At 42.2% G+C, this 20,133-nt stretch overlaps 1 protein-coding gene across 1 annotated transcript in view; it reads left to right on the top strand.

Moving 5' to 3' along the window:
- kif20ba (kinesin family member 20Ba) overlaps positions 1-19,672 on the top strand; it is a 33,375-nt gene extending 13,703 nt beyond the window's left edge. The window contains exons 28-35 of the mRNA XM_069709348.1: positions 1,289-1,405; positions 1,626-1,730; positions 2,053-2,262; positions 11,317-11,358; positions 16,318-16,392; positions 16,829-16,946; positions 17,987-18,147; positions 19,171-19,672. Coding sequence (XP_069565449.1) covers positions 1,289-1,405; positions 1,626-1,730; positions 2,053-2,262; positions 11,317-11,358; positions 16,318-16,392; positions 16,829-16,946; positions 17,987-18,147; positions 19,171-19,251 — 909 coding nt within the window. The 3' untranslated portion in view covers positions 19,252-19,672. The remainder of the gene's footprint in view (positions 1-1,288; positions 1,406-1,625; positions 1,731-2,052; positions 2,263-11,316; positions 11,359-16,317; positions 16,393-16,828; positions 16,947-17,986; positions 18,148-19,170) is intronic.
- The last annotated feature ends 461 nt before the right edge of the window (positions 19,673-20,133 follow it).

Below are 20,133 nucleotides of genomic sequence, written 5' to 3'. Positions count from 1 at the left end.
GAGAAAAACGTCAACAGAGAAAGACATACAAATAATAATGATATTTCTACTGATGACGTTGGAGCAGCTTGTTCGACCATGGATCACCAGTTTGACTACTTCTTCCTCTTTTCCACCAGGTTTTGTAGATGAATCACTTCTGAGGAGTCCTGAACCACATCTCTTGTTTTTTTCTGCTCACATTTTGTTTTCACTGAGCTTTTGTGTGTGTGTGTAATTTATTAAATTGTGACCAGACAGCCTCCCCAGGATAACATCAAAACACACGGTGTGAAGGGGAAGGGAGGCTGTAATGATTCTCACAATCAAATTGATGCCGGGGATGTATTGATTTTTTTTTTTTAAACTTGTATCGGGCAAACTTTGAGAGAGAAAGAGAGAACTGCAGGTGATTTAATTCAGTCTCTGTATCAGAAAAAAAATGCCACTCATGATGTGAAGGAAGTGGGAGAGAGAAGAATTTGCAGTGCTGATCACACCAAAGACAAATTAAATTGTACATTTTTGTCTTTGTATATTTTTTAACGACTAAAAGAGCATGCTGAAATGCGGGTAGGAAATTGGTCAATCAGAATCAAAACAATTCAGAACAATACCGAGCTGTGGTGCCTTCAAAGACTCTTTCACACGGCCGTGATGAAAATGAATGTGTGACGGCTGCTTTGGCTTCCATTGAAAAGTAAACTTAGTCATGTCATTTGAGATTCATACATTTAAAGACAATCCTCATTTCATTTCCTTATATTTTAGCCATCAGTGCTGCAGATAACAGTCATTATTGTTACTCATTCATCTTCCCATTATATTTTCAGTTAATAGATAAATTGTTTTATCTACAAAATGACAGAAAATGACTGTAATATTTGTCTAGTTTGGTCAGAATAACAGTTAAACAAAAAGCTGTTGAGTTACAGCTATCGGTGGGCGGGACGTAGTATCGCCAGGTTTCCAATCAGATCGGTCAGATCCAGCGCTGGCTCCTCCCCCAGCTCGTCCAAATATGGTCACTTCCTGCTCCAAACCGCTCTGAACTAGCAAGATCTCATTAAATGATCAGAATCGTTGCTGATTATTTGACCAGTCCCTGCAGCTCTATTAGTCGTACGTCATATCTTCATAATATGCAGTGAATGTTTTTATCTTTGTTGATGTTTATAGATGAAGTTACAGTTGTTTTAATCTCATTTTTTTATTTCAATAAAGTTTAATAACTCTGGATTTTAGTGGAAAAGCATAAAATTGAAGCAGACAGAAAACATCCTCAGCGTTCATGAACTTCCTGTTGCAGGCTGGTAACCGTGGCGACGGCGGCCCCAGCGTGTCGGAGCTGCAGGCCGCTTTGTCTGAGAAGGAGGCCGAGATCCTGCGACTGACGGAGGAGCTGAAAGCCTCAGCAGTCACACAGGTCGGTTCATCCTACACACAGCAGCATCTCGAGTTCATGTCTCAACAGTTTTATGGTGGATCAAAATATTAAATGTTCAAGATTTCACCCCTCCTATATATATATATTAGATAAAATATATTTCAAGAACACCTCAGAGCACCTGGCAGATAAATGTCGGATGAAAAAAAGCATTAAACGATACAATAAATGTAAATTTTCTGATTTTTGCCTGAAACAGACTCGAGCCAATCAGAGCCCTGCTGCGCTGGTCGGGAAAACCACGAGTGAAACCGTGAACAGGACGACGGGACGGAGGGACACCCGAGCGTCGGTCAGCAGTCAGGTGAGGACAGGGAAGACATCTCTGGGAAGTTTCAGCTGGTCAGACACCAACGTTCATAAGAGACACTTTCACTTCCTGCTTCGTAGGTCGATACAAGTTTATGTAACTTTCAACATCCTAATAATCCCACAATCGTGTTCACGTCATCGGTGTGAAGTTTGTCTGCAGCTTCTGTTTTTGTATTTTTTTAACCATGCAACTACCTGAAGTCATTATTTGGTGTGACGGCCCTTTAAAGCAGCACCAGTTCCCTCTGTGGGAAACATGATGTTGAGTTGACAGCGAACTAACCCGTCGCCTCGGCGTCTCGTTGCTCCCTCAGAGCTCCGCCGGCTGCCCGTCGGTCCTGGACTCCTCCGAGATCTCCACGGAGAACGGACGAGCGAGCCGCTTCCCCCGGCCGGAGCTGGAGATCTCCTTCAGCCCCCTGCAGCCCAACCGTATGGCTCTGAGGCGGCAGGGAGAGACGAGCGCCGTCACCGTCAAGATCACCCGCTCGGCACGCAAGAGGAAGAGCGGGGAGATGGAGAAGGTAAAGGACCGTACACACAAACTCACTGATACTGATCGGCATGTTCATCAGAAGGAAAGCCTCAAACCTCTCGTTCATGCCTTCTGCTGGTACATTTCCTACTATATGTGTCCAGCTACCAAAACAAAATGGTGCACACGAAAACATCCCATTGTTTGAGGCCACATTCATGTTTTCCTCCAGCTTTCCTCTCTAGACACCTAAAAAACAACAACTGTGCAACAAGAGCGCGAGATAAGATGAGATGAGATGAGATGAGATGAGCTTTTTCAATTATTTTCAGGGGATGATCGTTTTTTTTTGGTCTTTTTTTACAAATGTTCTGTGGAGAAAATGTCACAGTGAAACCTTTCCCCTGGCGGCGGCGCGGGATTGGTCAAAGAGTTTACCGCTGGGAACGGAACAAGAGCAGCTAATGGCACTGTTCAATTTGGTGCTCCTGTACAGAGAAATGGGGAAATCGAACAGCTCTGACAGGTTAGGTTTGGCATTTCTCATATGTTTGAAGTACTGTAGACTCAGATGAAAAATACATCACTCATAAAAAATGCATTATTTGCGTTTCTGCTGCTGAAAAACTTGATCTGAGGGAATAACTTCAGAGCACAACGTGAGGACTCGTCTGTGGGAAGTCAGCGAGTAGCATCCCGATCGCAGCGCTGTCGTGTCTAATCACGTTAAAACACAAACTCGAGTGTCATTTTGTCGTTACCAACTAAATATAATATGTAATCAACATGTTTTCATATTGTGGGAGGAGTCACTCTCAAAATATTAAACTTTTTGTTAGTGTGATCTCCGTTTCCATGGCAACACATGGAATATGACTAACAACTGGAAAACAATCAGTTGCATCAGCAAACTCTTATCTTAACATACGCAATGTTTATTACTCCGGGAAGTAGTCCGACCCTTAGCAACCACGCTAGCAACGGAGAGGATTTCTAGTCTCCAACTGAATAATTACAGAACATCGAAACACTAAACTGATCAGCTAGTTCAGTCTGGTTGGAACAAAGATATCTGATGAACAAAGATATCTGATGAACAAAGATATCTGATGAACAAAGATATCTGAAGAACAAAGATACCTGAAGAACAAAGATACCTGAAGAACATAGATATCTGATGAACATAGATATCTGATGAACAAAGATATCTGATAAACAAAGATATCTGATGAACAAAGATATCTGATAAACAAAGATATCTGATGAACAAAGATATCTGATGAACAAAGATATCCATGGACTCATGTGTTTTTAACATTTCAGCTCCGTGTCATGTGTTCAAACCAAACCGGTCCAGCTAGCCGCCGCTAGGATTGTAAGTGCGTGACTATCCGTGGTGTTACGGTACGGGTGCTCAGAGCGACCAAAAAGGACCAAAAGAGACCCGACTTCAGCAAATGGGTCATTTAGTAGACCTATAACAAGTAGAAACTACATTATATTACATATTAGATGGAATTGAATTCTAATTCTATTTTTCCATTGAGGAGGTGGAGTGATGTTTCTCGTGATGAGCAGGATGTGATGTCGTCATGATTTGTTCCAGATGTTCAGTTGACCAATCAGATCTCTGGGGCGGAGCTACCTGTTGTATAATAATTGTGTAATCGTGACTTGGTTATTAACTTATACCCTCTGCAGTGTTTTTGAGGCTCTACTGGATGTTTAAGTGGTCGATGGTTGATGAGGATTTTCCGCTGACGTTTTCATGGCTTGTTTTTATTTATTTTGTAATGTTTCAGCGGTTGCACCGATCTGTGGCGTAACTTAGCTTGCAAATGAACATGTTTGCTGTTTGCTGTCATCCAATGTACTCTTGTGATGTGTTGATGCAGCTTAGAGAGGGATTAGAAGTGCTGGTTGGACAAACATGCCAGAATCAGTGTCACACGAAAATTTCACTGGATTTAGAGAAGTTTCTGTAAGACGGCACCGCCTCAAAATGTCTCTTCCCTGTCATGAAATCATATCTGTATGAAATATACACGGTGGAAAACACAACAAATGCAGTTTGTATGCTGTGTAGGCGACGTGTGACTCGTACATATAACAAGGTCAACCGGCCGGACGCGTCGAGTCACAGGTTTCACCTGTAAATCGGTCAGTACTTCAGATTGAAAGTCAGATTGTCTCAGAAACGATCTCCAAACAGATGGAAGCTTCCTCTCGGAGAAATAGACGGCGTGAGACTCGTACCGGGAGGTGGAAGTGAGCCGGAGGGTGAACGGGGTCACGGTCGTTTTCAGGTCACCGTCTCGCTGGATTTTGATAAAACGCAGCGGAGGAGCTGCACTTATGTTAATTTGTTTGTTTCTACTAACGTTAGGGAAGTAGGCTAATGCTTCTGCTGCTTCGGGTTCCCAGAGGCATGTGACTCATGCCAATCCTAATACGTGTGTGTATGTGTGGGTGCATGTGTGTGTGTAATATTGTTTTTATAACGCTAGAATATTTCCTGAAAAATTGACAGTCTTAAAAATGATCACAGATGAAATATAATTTTATTTTATAATCAATTTTTCCTCCTGAATATTTTCCAATCAGCCAGTTAGATGCAAAGACGGAAAAAAACTAATTCCTAATTGTGCAACAAGAAAATCTAAATAAACACAATATATTACAGCATTAAAAGCCTCACTTTGATATTCATATTAAAATACATCATGCTCTTATTTGATGTACCTATAATGCTGCTGTAGTGAAAAAAATGTCCCCTTGTGGGATTAATAAAGTATCTATCTATCTATCTATCTATCTATCTATCTATCTATCTATCTATCTATCTATCTATCTATCTATCTATCTATCTATCTATCTATCTATCTTATGACAGTATATTTCCAGTCATGGATAAAAGCTTATCTCTGCTGCTGTCAACATTATACAACACATTATTCCTGTAGATGTTAAACCAACGGAGCAGATAGTAAAAAAAACAACTCATGTACCCGTCACAAATAGACACCATAAGTCATAGACAGACACACACACACACACACACACACACACACACACACACACACACACACACACACACACACACACACACACCACACCCTGCAGTGAACACACCAGACAACTTTCCCTTTCGAAGGCACACAGGGTTGAGCACAGGTCACCTGTCACATCGCTGTTCCTCCGTCATTGTCTGCAAAGGTTAAAGCCGGCTGCAGCTCCTCTGTTGGAGGAGTCACTCACTGTTTTCCTTTTCTGTTTCTCTCCTTTGGAAAAAAGACATTTAAAGAAACATCTTGTCTGCATTCATGGATATATCACAACAAACAGATGAGGCCAAAAATAAACCAGTCGACGATTTCCTCGCTGCTTTGACAGCGGGGACATTTCTTCTACTTTTATAGTTCCAAGTACACCTCAGTAAAGCCGTCTGGCTTTCACCACCACGTTATATATCATAATTATTGCAATTTTATGGTCTTGGCTGCTTGTTGCTCCTGTGAACACCGAGTCCTCCTTATTTCCACCTAATCCCAGGCGGCAGTGTGCTGAGGCATGAAAACACCGGGTGCCTGTTTATTTTTTCTCTTGTAAAAGTTTACAAACAAAACATACGAGCAATGAGGACAAATCACAAAACGATGACATGATAACATCTGAAGGACAAACACAGGAGACGGGCTTCTGCTGGATAGTCATGGTTGATATGAGCTCATGAAGTGACGACTATATCAATGCTGAAGTCTGCAGGTCAGGGCTTTAGATTTAATGTGCTGCGAATGGTTAACTTGTAAACAAGTTGTTGTCTTGCTTGTTTTGTTCTTAAAGCATCACACGAAGTGCTCAAAACATCCAAAATGCTGGATTTTGCGGCGGATTTTCTTTGCGGTGTAATTTGCAGAGTTTTTAAGTGAGTTTTTTGCATAAAATTGTAGGAATTATAAAAAACAAAATACAAGTCGAAATAATGTTTTCTTTTTTTTTTATAATTGATTATTTATTCAGAGCGAGCTGCAGTTAAAACTGTTTGTTTAGTTTGATGACCTTAAATATGGTTGATGTGTCCCAGTGTACTGGAACATACGGTTTATTAGTGTTTAGCTGGTTTGTTGAATCGCTTGGCTTGTAACTCCAGGTTGATGATGACGATCTCCAACATACGAGCAGCCCTGTTATCACATGTATGTACGCGTCTTCCACATGAGTTCGACTCCCGTTAACGTTGCCGTCCCGTCGTCGTGCCGGTTGACGGATGCATTAGTTTGACATCGTTGCTCAGGGACGCGTTTGACAGCAAGTTTCACACCTAAAGTGGCGACAAGGTTCCCTGAATGAGTTTTTGTCACCGAGGAGAAAAGTTTGAATGGTATGCAAACTGTCAGAATGACTTTTAGGCTTCAAAACAAAAAAAACTAAGTCAGTTGGTAGCAAGATGGGCATCAGCTCTGCTCTACTTTTCCATATTTATAATGTGTTATTGGAAAATAGATTAGATTAACGTGTTCAAATAGCAGAGAGCAAAGGGTGCCTTATAATTTTGTAATGGAAAGTATCCAAACTTGTAATTAGTGACTTTATGTAAATGTTCTCGAGACCAGATTTCCCAGATGGGTCTTCGTTCCACGGAGAGCGAAACGTCCTGAATAAAAGATGAAGATCGATGTCGGGGACATCGGGAGGAAACTGAATGAGACAACTTTGTGATGCAGCAACTGAAGAGTTTTTGACCAGCAGTTTGACAAATAGTGGTAAAAGTGTCTTAAGTGTCTTAAGCTGCAATACCAGCGAGTGCCACTAGAGGTCGGCTCCAAAAAGCCTCCGGCTCCATAGACTCCCATTCAACTTCTCTCATCAAATCCAAAGTGAATAAAATGTGTCCATCAGTTATCTCGGTGTTGTTAGCTAAAGTCACTCCTTCTTCTTAGTTTTCTGGAGGTCCATCTGAAAATAATCCCTCATTCATTAGAAAAGAAGATTCAAGAAGACCTGTTTTTGGGGGCGTGTCTGTTTGATTGACAGGCCTGTGGTGCAGTCAGGTTACAGATATCGGTGGGCGGGACGTAGTCAATTGATCAATCGTGGGTGTGAATGTTGGAACGTGTCTACAAAGACATTTCCTGTTTGTTGTTGGGAAAGTAGCGGAATAAAATGAAGTCTTAAAATCAGCAAAACTGAAACTGATTTTAATCCAGAAATATCCAAATAAATAATCTGTAAACGTTAAAACCAGACGATCAAGGACATCGAAAGTTTGGTCATGTGGTCGTGTTCGGACAAAAGCTCATTAGCTGGAACCCATTACCCCCAACCTTCTCCTCCCCCTCCCCCATCCGTCCTCCCATTGTGCCCGGGCCTTGTTGACTCCTTGTACTCTGTATGTATAACGACATTTTTCTCTTTTGTACGGGGGTGGAGGGTGGAGGCTGGGGGGTGCAGTGTGATCAAACCCCAAAGTAATTCCACTAATGACTGGCGTTCTGCTGACGGTGCTGCATTCAACAGGGAACTGGAGCAAAAACACAGAGAGGAGAGATATAATGAAAATCATAGAGATGTTTGTGTCGTGGAGGACATCGAGACATATTCTGGGCATCGACGACATTCATGAGTACGATCACCTCTTTTTTTTTTTAAGAGGTCGTAAAAAGTCTCCCAATAGGATCTTAAGATTGGTTAATGCGGTTCATCTCGTTTGTAGCATCCCAGAGACTCTCTTTTAGTTTGTTGTCTGCTTCTGTTCATGCTGCTGCCGTGACCCAGTTTCTACTGGAAAAGCAACCAAACTCATCTGAACATGGGAGGAAGAAAAAAAAAAACGATATGGGAGGTTTTTGAAGTGTAAAAGAGTAAAAAGGGGGTCATGAGAGTGTCAACACATCCTTCATACAGTCCACAACAGTGTTACTGTCAGCAGACGACGCAGCGTGTTGAAGTTGCTCTGCGGTGACCGGATGTACTAAATTACCTCGTACATGTTTAAATACACGGTGCGAGGTGCTCGACTCCACAATAACGAGGAAGAAAAGGAGGAAGAGCTGGGAACTTAACCTCCAACTGTTGGATGAGTGAACGAACCCGCTCCACCACCTGAGCCTCCAAATCGTTGCATCACCGGCCGCATCCGTCGTCACGGAGACCGATTGGAGAAATAAATGCACCGAAACGACTTCTAAATTCATCCTCCAACCGGCATAAAAGACGAAGACTCGATTTTATTTGTGTCGAGTCGTAGTGAAGCATTTTGACAGAATAAAAAAATCTCCCCCAGACTGATTTTGACGTCCCCGGATTTTATTTTAAAACCCTATTATGAGATATGTTTTTGATATTAGTAGAGAATCGAGTGCTGTGAAACCCTGACGACGAACTCGCAAACGTTTTGTACCTGAAGCAGCGAACAGCTGACGAGGTCGGACGCCAGAAAGACGAAGACGCGGCCGCGAAACAACCAAACGGAGGACAAGAAGTTGTGTTTAACTACAAATAATAACGAGACTCTATATCTGCTTAGCAGACACAGCTTCAGGGGGTAATTATGTTTATTTTCAAGTCTTTCTTCCCTTCGGTGGTTGAAAACAGTCGAGCCTCAGTATCTTTGCAGTTCTCTTAGTGTTGTTGTTGGAAGACTTTCTTGCGTAATGAGCAGAATATGAAGTGTGGACCTGCGGTTGGTCCGGCGGGTTTTGTACGCGTGTTCGTCGGAGGGTGTTTTCAGGTGTTCTGTAATCGACCCTTCGATCCGTCTCTCTGCGGATCTCCTCGGTCCGCCGGCGGGATCGTGGCCTCTCCGGACCGAGAGCGAAGGGTCGGCGCTGATTAATGGGACGACACTTCGCGAAGGTCGGGGAGAGAGCAGACAGAGCAGAGAGGTCTGCACATTTACATTCTTTTATTTTAGGTCAACTGAACAGAACCAAATCCATCTGGCACAAATTTAGCGGTGGAAGAAAGAGGAAGTGACTGAGGAGAAAATGAATGAATATCTGAGCATTCACTCGTGAATGTTTTGGTTTTAACTGCTGCAGCATCTGTGATTATTAGCATGTTAATACGGTATAAGTTGTATAGATATCGTGTGATGTTCTGTTCATGGTTGTTTTATCTTTTATCGAAAAAAAAACAAAAAAAACTTGTCTCTCCTCGATATCGGTGGTGTCGGACCGGAGTGTCGCACCGACAGTCATAAAATAACACTATGAAACAACCAGCGCTGCGTTTTCTACACTAATGGAGCGCATCTAAAAAAAACAATACAAAAAAAAAAAAAAAAAAAAGTCTGGTGGCCTCAGAAGACATAAAACCTTAATTTTTAACACGGCCTCTCAGTGGCCTCATCTTCACTGTGGCACTTAAACTGCAGAGTAGTACACACACACACACACACACACACACATACATGCATACACATGACGACACAGCGTGTGAACATATACTTTAAGAACATGCATATTAATGTCCTCCATCTGGGACTGCGTGGTGGCACTTCATATCACATCAGGATCATATAACATCCCATCAGGAGCCTGAACTCTATCAACTTTTAATGCTTCCTTTTAATAAAACCAGATGAAACATTAAACCACGTCGGTTCCCTCCGGTTCTGATCATCTGACTGGACCGATGCAAGTTGTTCATGATGTATGCTTTTGTTTCAGAACAAATACACTAAATATGATCAAGCAGGCAGCAATAGATTTATCGTTTTCTTATTGGCTGTTAGATTAGAAGATCAAGAAGGTCAAGAGCGGTAACTTTCTGGAGGTCTTGGTTGGTTGGCATGGCAACCAGCTTTAGCATCCGGGCACCTGTAGCGTTGACGGTTACTCGGCTCAGATTGGGTCGTTATTTTCTGACAATTTTTCACATTGATCAACATGAATTTTTATAAAAATGTTAAAGGTTTGTTTGAGAACTTGTTTGCAAGAAGGATCCACAGTCCAGTGTTTCATATGTCGAAGGGGGAACGTCGTGTTCAGTCTAGCATTAAATCCTAAATATATCAAAAAAGCTTTGTTGTTGTCTCTAAACTATTATTCAATAATTTGATATTCTCCACAGCCAACATATAATTTAACAATTATGCCTCCGCAGTGCTTTTAATTGAAGAGGCTGCACATATTGTGCTGCTGCGCTGTGGAGCTGACAGTTGTGATAGTTTTATGTGCATCATTACGATAAAAATTTGAAATACGTTAATTATAAAAAGATTGAGTAATGACTGAAAAGACAGAAACACGTGACGGGTTTGTTTTTTGAGTTTCACTCGTCGTGTTGCAGTTTGTGAGCTCAGACTTTCTTCACCGACATCATGAGGTTTTATTTTTTCTTTGTAAATGATGGAAAGGGTTGGTTGTGTTCACCGAAGGCCTCTCTGCTGTTTATCCAGCCGGTTCTGAACCACCGGTGTTGTGCGAGTTCAGTTTCATCTCATCAGTCGCTCCGTTTCCAACGATGTGATTTTGTTTTTTTTCCACTTGTTTTGGCGCCTTCCTCTCATCAGCTACATCATCCTGTCGCTGTACCCGAGAAAAAAGGCTGATTGTTCCAACGAGGTTTCATTCAAATGCAAATCAGATGACTGTATTGAAAGTTATTCATCAGTATTTCGTTGTTTGCGCTTTAATTTTTTTTCTCCTGTAATCATTATCAGGATCGTTTTGTTGCCCGACCATAATTGCTGCTATTTAAGTGAAAAAAACAAACAAAACGGTTGTCACTCATGCTTGAAGACATTAACGTAAACTGTACTTACCTTTTTATTGTCACCGTCAGTCTGTTTCTGTGAATGTAGCCGACACGTCCTGGTTTCCACCACTGAGACGAGACACACTCAGCGATGTATTTGTTATTCTGATAGTAAACCGTACAAATAATGTTTTTCACTTCATGAACACAGTTAAATGAAAATGTTTCACTGATTTTTGCCAAAAGCTGTGAAAAATATTTTTATATTTAGTAGTTTTGTATATTAGCACTATACTGGACTTCCCGGTGCTCTGATGTAAAGTAATCAGATTACTCTTAAACTGACGGTTCATCACAGTCTTGTTTTAACAAGTTGTCTCTTTTTTTTCTTTTTTTTTTGAAGTGTCACATTTTCAGGAGGAGTAAACGACAAACTACACGTCAGGTACTTTTTAATTTTTGTAATTTTCACCAAACAAACATGTTTTCATCCTTAAAAACCAAAGAAACATCCCTCATCGCATTTTTCATCACCGTTTATCACAATAGTTTAGATTTCACTTCCACTCTCATTAATTCGCTGCCACTGAACCATCTGCTCATCTCGAACACGTTCCTTCAGCCACTTCCAGCGTGGCGGCAGCAGAAGTTAAAACACTGTGTGTGCTGAGTGACCATAAGGCCGCTGGCTTCAATCCCAACTTCCCCTCACAAATCGCAGCTTCTCATTCAGCTTTTCCTCCATCAGGAAAACCTTTGAGAGCAGATGGTGCGACTGCCTCGTTTTCTCTCCTCGGTTTCACAGTCTGAAGAATTGAGGCTCTCATTTACATGCACATGATCTGATTACAGACAATAAGCGAGGGTGGAGGATGTTTACACGGGTTCCTCGTTGGAGCGTTTCCGTTGAGTCACTCGTTTCCATGCTGCAGAGTAAAGTGTGACTGATGTCTGGAGACATTTCCTCCAGCCTCAAATAACTCACATCTTCCATGATGCATGTAAATACACGTCTGCACCGCCGATGTGCATCCAATAAATCCCACCCAGAGCCGGTGATCATGTTCAGGTTGATGCAACTTTATGGTGCTGTTGAGTTGTGTTGCATCATGCAGAGAGCTGCTTCTGTCATTCAGATAACGGGGACAGACCGAATCATAGACGGCTCACATGTCCCGTCAATCATCTGAGAGGAAGGTAAGGTAGGTGAATAAGGAAGCAAAATGTATTTCAAATTAAAATATGATTTAAAAAAAAAAAAAAAAGATCTGTGAGGAATTTTCAAAATATCTAATTTCTGATGTCCCTCAATTTTAGTTTAAAAAGACTTTGATCCAGCTGCAACACATTCACACATTTCTCTGTGAGGTGTGAGCAAGAAGTCTCAGTAGAAAGAAGCAGAACTTTCTGTGCTCGATCGTTTTTGGGTTAAAAACTAAAGCTTGGTCACAGTTGGGTCGGCAGTTTAACCGCCCGTCAATCATGCAGCGAAGGAGAGCGCTCCTCATGTCATACTCTGATTACTCCAGCTGCAGGCAAACCGAGCTAACATTTAATCAATGCTGTCGTTTAAAAAAAAAAAAAAAATTCCGTCTATTTCTGCCTTGATCGCATCTTCTGATTCATGAACATAACATTAGATATTTGCAGTTATTTTGATCATTCAAAATTCATTCCAGCATTTCATTTACCAAGAGCCTTCTTTTTTCAAAACTGACTTCTCATATAATTTATATTTCTGTCCTTTGTCTATTATAATATGATAATTCTATTCAAATGCTTTTTACAAGACGTGTTTGTCTTCCTGAGATTTTGACTCCAAAACGTTGTTGAATGCGAAGAAGACGCTTCCAGCGCTCTCGCCATTCATCTTGTTCTTCAAGTAATTGTACTGTTAAAATCCATGCGATCATTTACATTTAATTGCCGTATCCTAACCGGAGTGCTCGTATTTCATGCGTGTGACACCCGGGTGGGGAGCTGCATGAAGTGGGCTCTTATCCGATGGGTTTGACATCCGTACGCCGATACGGCGGCCGATTTCATCAGCTGTCCAATTTCTCTGGGAGATAATGGAGCGACGGCAGGCTGAGACATGTAAACCGGCAAGACGTGAACACACGGCAGAGAATGAACTGCTCGTTTCTCCCTCTCGTTTTTCACTCTCCGTTTCCATCTTTCCGTTCAGCAGATTGCTTCTTCATGATTTATTGATGACGCTGACACTTTTCTTTCGAGGAGACATCGTTTCTGTTCCAGAGAATCTTTATCAGATATTTTTTTTTTTTAGTTGTTTTTGGTGTTAAGAACTTCTTGGCCCTTTCAGCAGAAGTGCTGAGGAGTCAAATCTGTCAGCCACTGATACACTGCACGATATGAACCCTGTTAATTTACAACATGTGCTCTTTGTTCTTTCAGCCTGTATTGTAGTAGAGAGTATTTATAATTCACTCACATACACTCTTTATAAAAGAGTTCGTAGCTTCCAGGTCTGTAAAATGGTTCTGATCCAGAAGTGCCTTCAGCTGCAATACCAGCGAGTGCCACTAGAGGTCGGCTCCAAAAAGCCTCCGGCTCCATAGACTCCCATTCAACTTCTGTCATCAAATCCAAAGTGAATAAAATGTGTCCATCAGTTATCTCGGTGTTGTTAGCTAAAGTCACTCCTTCTTATTAGTTTTCTGGAGGTCCATCTGAAAATAATCCCTCATTCATTAGAAAAGAAGATTCAAGAAGACCTGTTTTTGGGGGCGTGTCTGTTTGATTGACAGGCCTGTGGTGCAGTCATCTTATTTAGTCATCAGTTACTCCAAGATAATGATTGTGGCTGTCAAAAACAAAATAACAGCTGTCAGGTGATTAGCTCAATTAGTTCCTCCTGAATATGAGAGCATGAATGTAACTGCAGTGTCGTAATTACATCCATTTGTCCACAGGTGTATCAGGGTGTGTTTCCCAAGTCAGGTATTTATTTTAGCATATGTCAGCTTATAGCAAGAATGTCTGTTTCTCTGTATGCATCAGTGGAGAAATATTTAAAAACTACAGTTCAAAAAGGTTTGAAGTACTTTAAAAATCCACATGAAAAGAAAGTGTTTCTTTTTTCAAGTGCTAAAGATCTGAGGGGAGGAGGTGTGTGATTTGTATTTATTATATATTCAGTATATTCAATGAATACGATTATTATCAAACACAACTGAAACGAGTTCACCTTTAAAATTTGGCACCGACTCGCTGCAACTATCTTTTCTGCATCACCCCCGCCCCACACACACACACACACACACACACACACACACACACACACACACACACACACACACACACACACACACACACACACGCACGCACGCACACGCACATATATACACGCACACATATATACACACACACACATATATATACACACACACATATATATACACACACACACACACACACACACACACACTCCTGATTCACATTATCTCACGTCTCATTTACTTTCTCCACACGTTCCCGCTATCATCTCATCTCCCCACCGTTTCTCTCACACACACACACACACACACACACACACACACACACACACACACACACACACACACACACACACACACACACACACACACACACACACGCTTCATCTTGTTTACTTTCTCCACACACTCCAATTATGGTTTATCGTGATCACTCATCATGCTCATCTGCGTCTCCTCCTCGCCCACCTCCTCCTCACCCTCCCTCCCTCTCTCTCTCCGGTTCCCGTTCTACGTCGAGTTTTTAGAAACGTCCACCGAGTCACTGACGTGTTGTTGTGACCTTTTCTTTTTTTCCCCAAAGTGGAGCGTGTATTTTTTTTTTATCTCCTCCGTCAAGCCCACTCCTCCACCCGGCTGGTGAGCCTCCCACTCAGGTCCGCCTCATCCCCGAACACCTCCTTATGACTCACAATCAGCTGCTCGATGTGCCAGAACACCTCCGGGGGTTTGTTGTGATGGAAGTGATGCAGGCAAAAACAACAACTGACAAATCAACATCTTAATCTGAGTCTCTGGGTTTTAAATTGTTGTTGCATTTATGTTTTTACATGTAGGCATATAAGCCTACTGGTAATGTAGATATGTAAACATGATTCTTCACTGGCTTTCACACCTTGAAACAAGGACACCGGTTTTTATTGAAACACACAAAGCTTTCCAAACAAAAAAACCCTCTATAGACCGAGTTATTTCCTTTAACCCACCAGAGTTAGTTGAACAGACTGTTTATAAAAGTGTTCATAGCTTCAGGTCTGTAAAATGGTTCTGAAGAAGTGTCTTCAGCTGCAATACCAGCGAGTGCCACTAGAGGTCGGCTCCAAAAAGCCTCCGGCTCCATAGACTCCCATTCAACTTCTCTCATCAAATCCAAAGTGAATAAAATGTGTCCATCAGTTATCTCGGTGTTGTTAGCTAAAGTCACTCCTTCTTCTTAGTTTTCTGGAGGTCCATCTGAAAATAATCCCTCATTCATTAGAAAAGAAGATTCAAGAAGACCTGTTTTTGGGGGCGTGTCTGTTTGATTGACAGGCCTGTGGTGCAGTCAGGTTACAGCTATCGGTGGGCGGGACGTAGTATCGTCAGGTTTCCAATCAGATCGGTCAGATCCACCGCTGGCTCCTCCCCCAGCTCGTCCAAATATGGTCACTTCCTGCTCCAAACCGCTCCGAACTAGCAAAGATGGTGGAATAACTTTTTAGAACTACAAAAACTCTGTGAAAAATTAATGATATTTTTCATTCTCCATTCGCTCACACCTCATTGCCATCATGTCATTCAACTCATCACTCAGCAGACCGCGGAGGAAAACGTCAGATGCTTCACTTGATGAAATTGAATACCTGCAGAATAGCTGATTATGTTTGACGTCCACACGGAGACATAAAAAAAGAAAATAAAAGGCTTCACTTTAAAACCTCACTGACCCACGACTGAAGACAACAACACAAAGTCTTCTGTGTTCTTTGTTTTCCGTAATGAAAGCTTTTCCTCACACGGCTGAGCGGCTCGCCGCCGACAGCAGCGTCCCGTGTTTAGAGTGAACAGATTAATCGGCCGTTTCAGAGGCACCCAGACGAACTGTTCTCAGTCGACCTGGTGAAACTCCTCGAGGCGCTCCGGCAGGTAAATAACCCCAAATTAGAGCCTGTTTTCTCTCCTTGGAAATTATTGATGCCGGTGAAACTGGAATTGAGTGTTTTTCTCCTGACGTCTGCGTCGTCCCGTCATCATGAAACATTTCAGGCTTGTTTTTAGTTCCTCTTCTAACTGTTGCTGATTGTCTGGTACAAATGACGTGTGTGTGTGTGTGTGTGTGTGTGTGTGTGTGTGTGTGTGTGTGTGTGTGTGTGTGTGTGTGTGTGTGTGTGTGTGTGTGTTGATAGGAGGAAGTGGAGGCAGAGAATAGAAGGAACACGAGAGCCAAACTGACGCCGAAACGGACTCAACGCCACGAGGAGGTGAGAAAACAAACACACACACACACACACACACACACACACACACACACACACACACACACACACACACACACACACACACACACACAATTAATTCCAGTTGGTCAGTGAAAACCTGAGAATGCTCAAAAACATCAAATAAAACTTTTATAAAATTAAAAAAGTATTAAATTAACCTTTTTTTTTTTCATGATTTAACTACTTGAGCGCACACCAAGTCCATTTAACGGCAGCAACAGAAACACCATGAAGAACATTTAGTGTGTTTTCGTCTCATTGGTGCAGTCGAGTTCTGTTTATCTACTTCTCCTGACGACGGTTGAAGTCAGTCCCCAGGACGTTTGGACCGGGGGACACGGAGACATCTTTTTCCCAACTGAACACCGGTTCCACCTGCTGACAGACTAACCGTCGCTTCGCTGTTTTCTGTGATCAGAGCTCGTCCCCGGCCGGTCGCCATGACTCCCAGAGCAGCGTCCAGGGCAGAAAGGAAGGGACGCTGCAGAAGATCGGAGACTTCCTGCAGAGCTCCCCGACGCTGCTCGGCTCCAAAGGTCAGGCTCTTCACCGAGGGACACGTCTAACGTTCATCTGGTGTCTTTTGTCCGAGTGAATGAAGAGAGCGATGAGAAGTGACGACTCGGTGCTTCGGGTGGTTTTATGTTAGATGTATGAAGACAGCGACACAGAGGGCTCCACAAAATAAGAGGATAGCAAGAAAATAAAAACAACCGGCTTTAATCTTAAACATCATTAAATTACTGACAAATAAATACTTTATTTTGAAAATATTCCTACTTCCTCCTCAGAAGAACTGGCCTGACATTTGTATCCCCTCTTGTGGACTCTTTTGGTCTTCTCCTCTGCTCTCCTCCTCTGTGTTCTCCTCCTCTCTTCTCTTCTGTGTTCTCCTCCTCTGTGTTCTCCTCCTCTCTTCTCTTCTGTGTTCTCCTGCAGGAAGTTCTCCCTCATTAGGTTTTACAATCTCTACAATTTATTCCAGGAAATAAAAAAATAAAAATCATAATGTAGGACAACACAAGGACGAAACCTCGGGGACGAATGCAGGTTGGACATAAAGCAACCGGGCAAAGGCAGCGAGTCGGGGGACACTAATGATGGCTTGGAGGAGAAAGGAGGATGAGAGAGGAGGAGGAGAGAGATGACTCGGAGGAGAACGTGAAGACGGCTGCTTCACTCCGTCCGTTAATTGTTGCCCTGGGGAGCCTCCCTCCTCCTCTCTCCTCCTCCCTCCTCCTCTCTCCTCCTCTCTCCTCTGTCCTCCTCTCCATCCCTCCATCTTTTATTTCTCACCTTCATGTGTCTTTTGTCTTCATAATTTTACCCCTCCCGCCCCACACACACACACACCACCTCCTCCTCCTTCTCCTCCTCCTCCTCTATAACCGACCACTAAATCAGCAGGTCCAGTTTACAGAAGTCAAACAGTCAGCAGGTGAATTTATTTCTGGTTCTGTTTCCTGTAATCAAACTGATTCATTAAAACAACAGATTCCACCACAACCAGGAACAATGAAAGTAATGAAAGTAAATTAATTAATCAGCGTCTCTTCTTCTCCAACCGTCTCTGCAGCCAAGAAGATGATGAGTCTGGTGAGCGGTCGCAGTGATGCCGACTCAGCAGCCGCCTCTTCCTCCTCCTCCTCTCCCTCCTCCAGTCTGAGAGCCAAGAAGAACAAAAAGAAACTCTACCGGCCTGAGATCTCCTCCCCCATGGACATGCCTCCTCACCCTGTAAGTCTCTCACACACACACACACACACACACACACACACACACACACACACACACACACACACACACACACACACACACACACACACACACACACACACACACACACACACACACACACACACACACACACAGAGAGGAAGTCGTGAGTGGATCCCTGACAGTTTATCGTTACGCTAACTGTCTGACCGTCTGTTGACATCGGCCCGAGATGAACCCGGATTTTCACAATAAAAGCACCGGTAGATTTGATTGATTTCATTCTAACAGAACTTTTATTTCAGCAGTTCTTTATTTCATGAACGGGTAGAAGACTTTTCTCGAGAGTTGTTGTTCGCACTTTAACCCCAAGTTACAACACGTTTAAACAATTTCTCAAAAATATTCCTCATAATTCACCTTATTGCTCCTTCATGATATGAAGAAACAGACTTCTGTTCAACAGCAGCTCGCGGTTCTTTTCTCCTGACGGTTTCCATCGATAACTTTTTTAATAAAAGGATGTTGATGAATGAAACCGGACCTCGTGGGGAGGTTCTGTTAATGAAACCCAATAACTGGGATGTTGTTTTTACACCAAACTCTCCGTTGTTCCTGAACACTCTCCGTGTCAACATGTCTCCGCTTTCTTCAGCTGGTTATAAATTGTCTTGTATACATAAAGATGGACGACACCACCGAAGCCTGAATAGAAACGGTCCTGGTGTGATTTACAACCAGCGTGAGCCGTGGTAACCATGGTAACCGGGAGGTGTCGACAGTTTGAAAAAAAACGAAGAAAAAAAAAAAACACCGTATCAGCAACTCTCCCCCTCATAGATCAGTTGTTTGCTCTCAGGTAGTGACATCACCAGTGACATCATCCCCTCCTTCCCCCCCCCCTCACACACACACACACACACACACACACACACACACACACACACACACACACACACACACACACACACACACACACACCTCCAGTCAAACACAGCAACACTGACATCTTTTAATATTTGGCCCTCATTGTCTCGTTTTTAGATCATCAGCAGAGAGCCGGAGGAGAAAGAGAGCGATCACCAGATCATTAAATGGCGCCTGCGCTCGCGGATGGCTAATTAATTAATTAATTAATTAATGAACCTTCATATCGGACTGCACAGCCGGTGGTTTTGGTTATTTTTCTGTGTCTTAACGAATGAAGGGAGCTGCTCCAGCTAATTTTTCTACTGTAACAAATCCAAATTATTTTATTTAATCTGAATGTTTAACCCTTCAAAGTGTAGAAATAAATTCACTAATTTAGCGGCTTCCAGTCTTAATGCTAAACTATTAGCCTCCAGCTCCGTCCTGAAATAACCCGCTGACATGTCAGCGATATCATTTAACGCTGACAATAAACACATTTATTCAGCAGAATGTTAAATTGTTAGTTTAAAAATGGTGAAAAAGCATTTAATCATTAGTTAATTTTTAATTGCTAGATGTTTTTCTTTTTTTCTTTTGAAGCAGTAATGACGTCCACATTTACCATCAAATGACACTTCATACTTTATTCAACTGTAAACACTATAAGTGTATATATATGTGTGTATATATATATATATATATATACATATTTATATATATATATATATAAATCACATGCACTTAATACTCTATTCAAATTATGCTGCTTTTTTTATGTTTTAGTGCAATTTTTTTGTATTGAAAAGCTGATTTTTTTTATTTTATTTTGACGTCTTAAACTGCAGCTGATGAAAATGTTTCATCTATTAAAGCCGACGGAAGCAGGAAGTAGGCGGTTCATGTTCTGGGAGAGCTGCTAAAAGCGCCGAACAACTTGTTTTTCACGTTTAAAGGAGCTCAGACAGGAAGTGAGACTCCGCATTTTCTTTGCGTTCAGATTTCGAACATCAGCACTACGAGCTCGATAAACTCCGACTGCACTTTATCTCATTCCAGATGATTCCTAGATAAAACGGTATTAAAACGGTCTTCTGG

The sequence above is a fragment of the Brachyistius frenatus genome, unplaced genomic scaffold (genome assembly GCF_029030835.1).
Source record: "Brachyistius frenatus isolate BFR_SWC_R1_liver_20210118 unplaced genomic scaffold, ASM2903083v1 Contig_82, whole genome shotgun sequence".
Classification (NCBI taxonomy): Eukaryota; Metazoa; Chordata; class Actinopteri; family Embiotocidae; genus Brachyistius; species Brachyistius frenatus.
The sequence above is the reverse complement of the archived record's forward strand: the minus strand, read 5'-3'. Positions and strand labels throughout refer to the sequence as shown.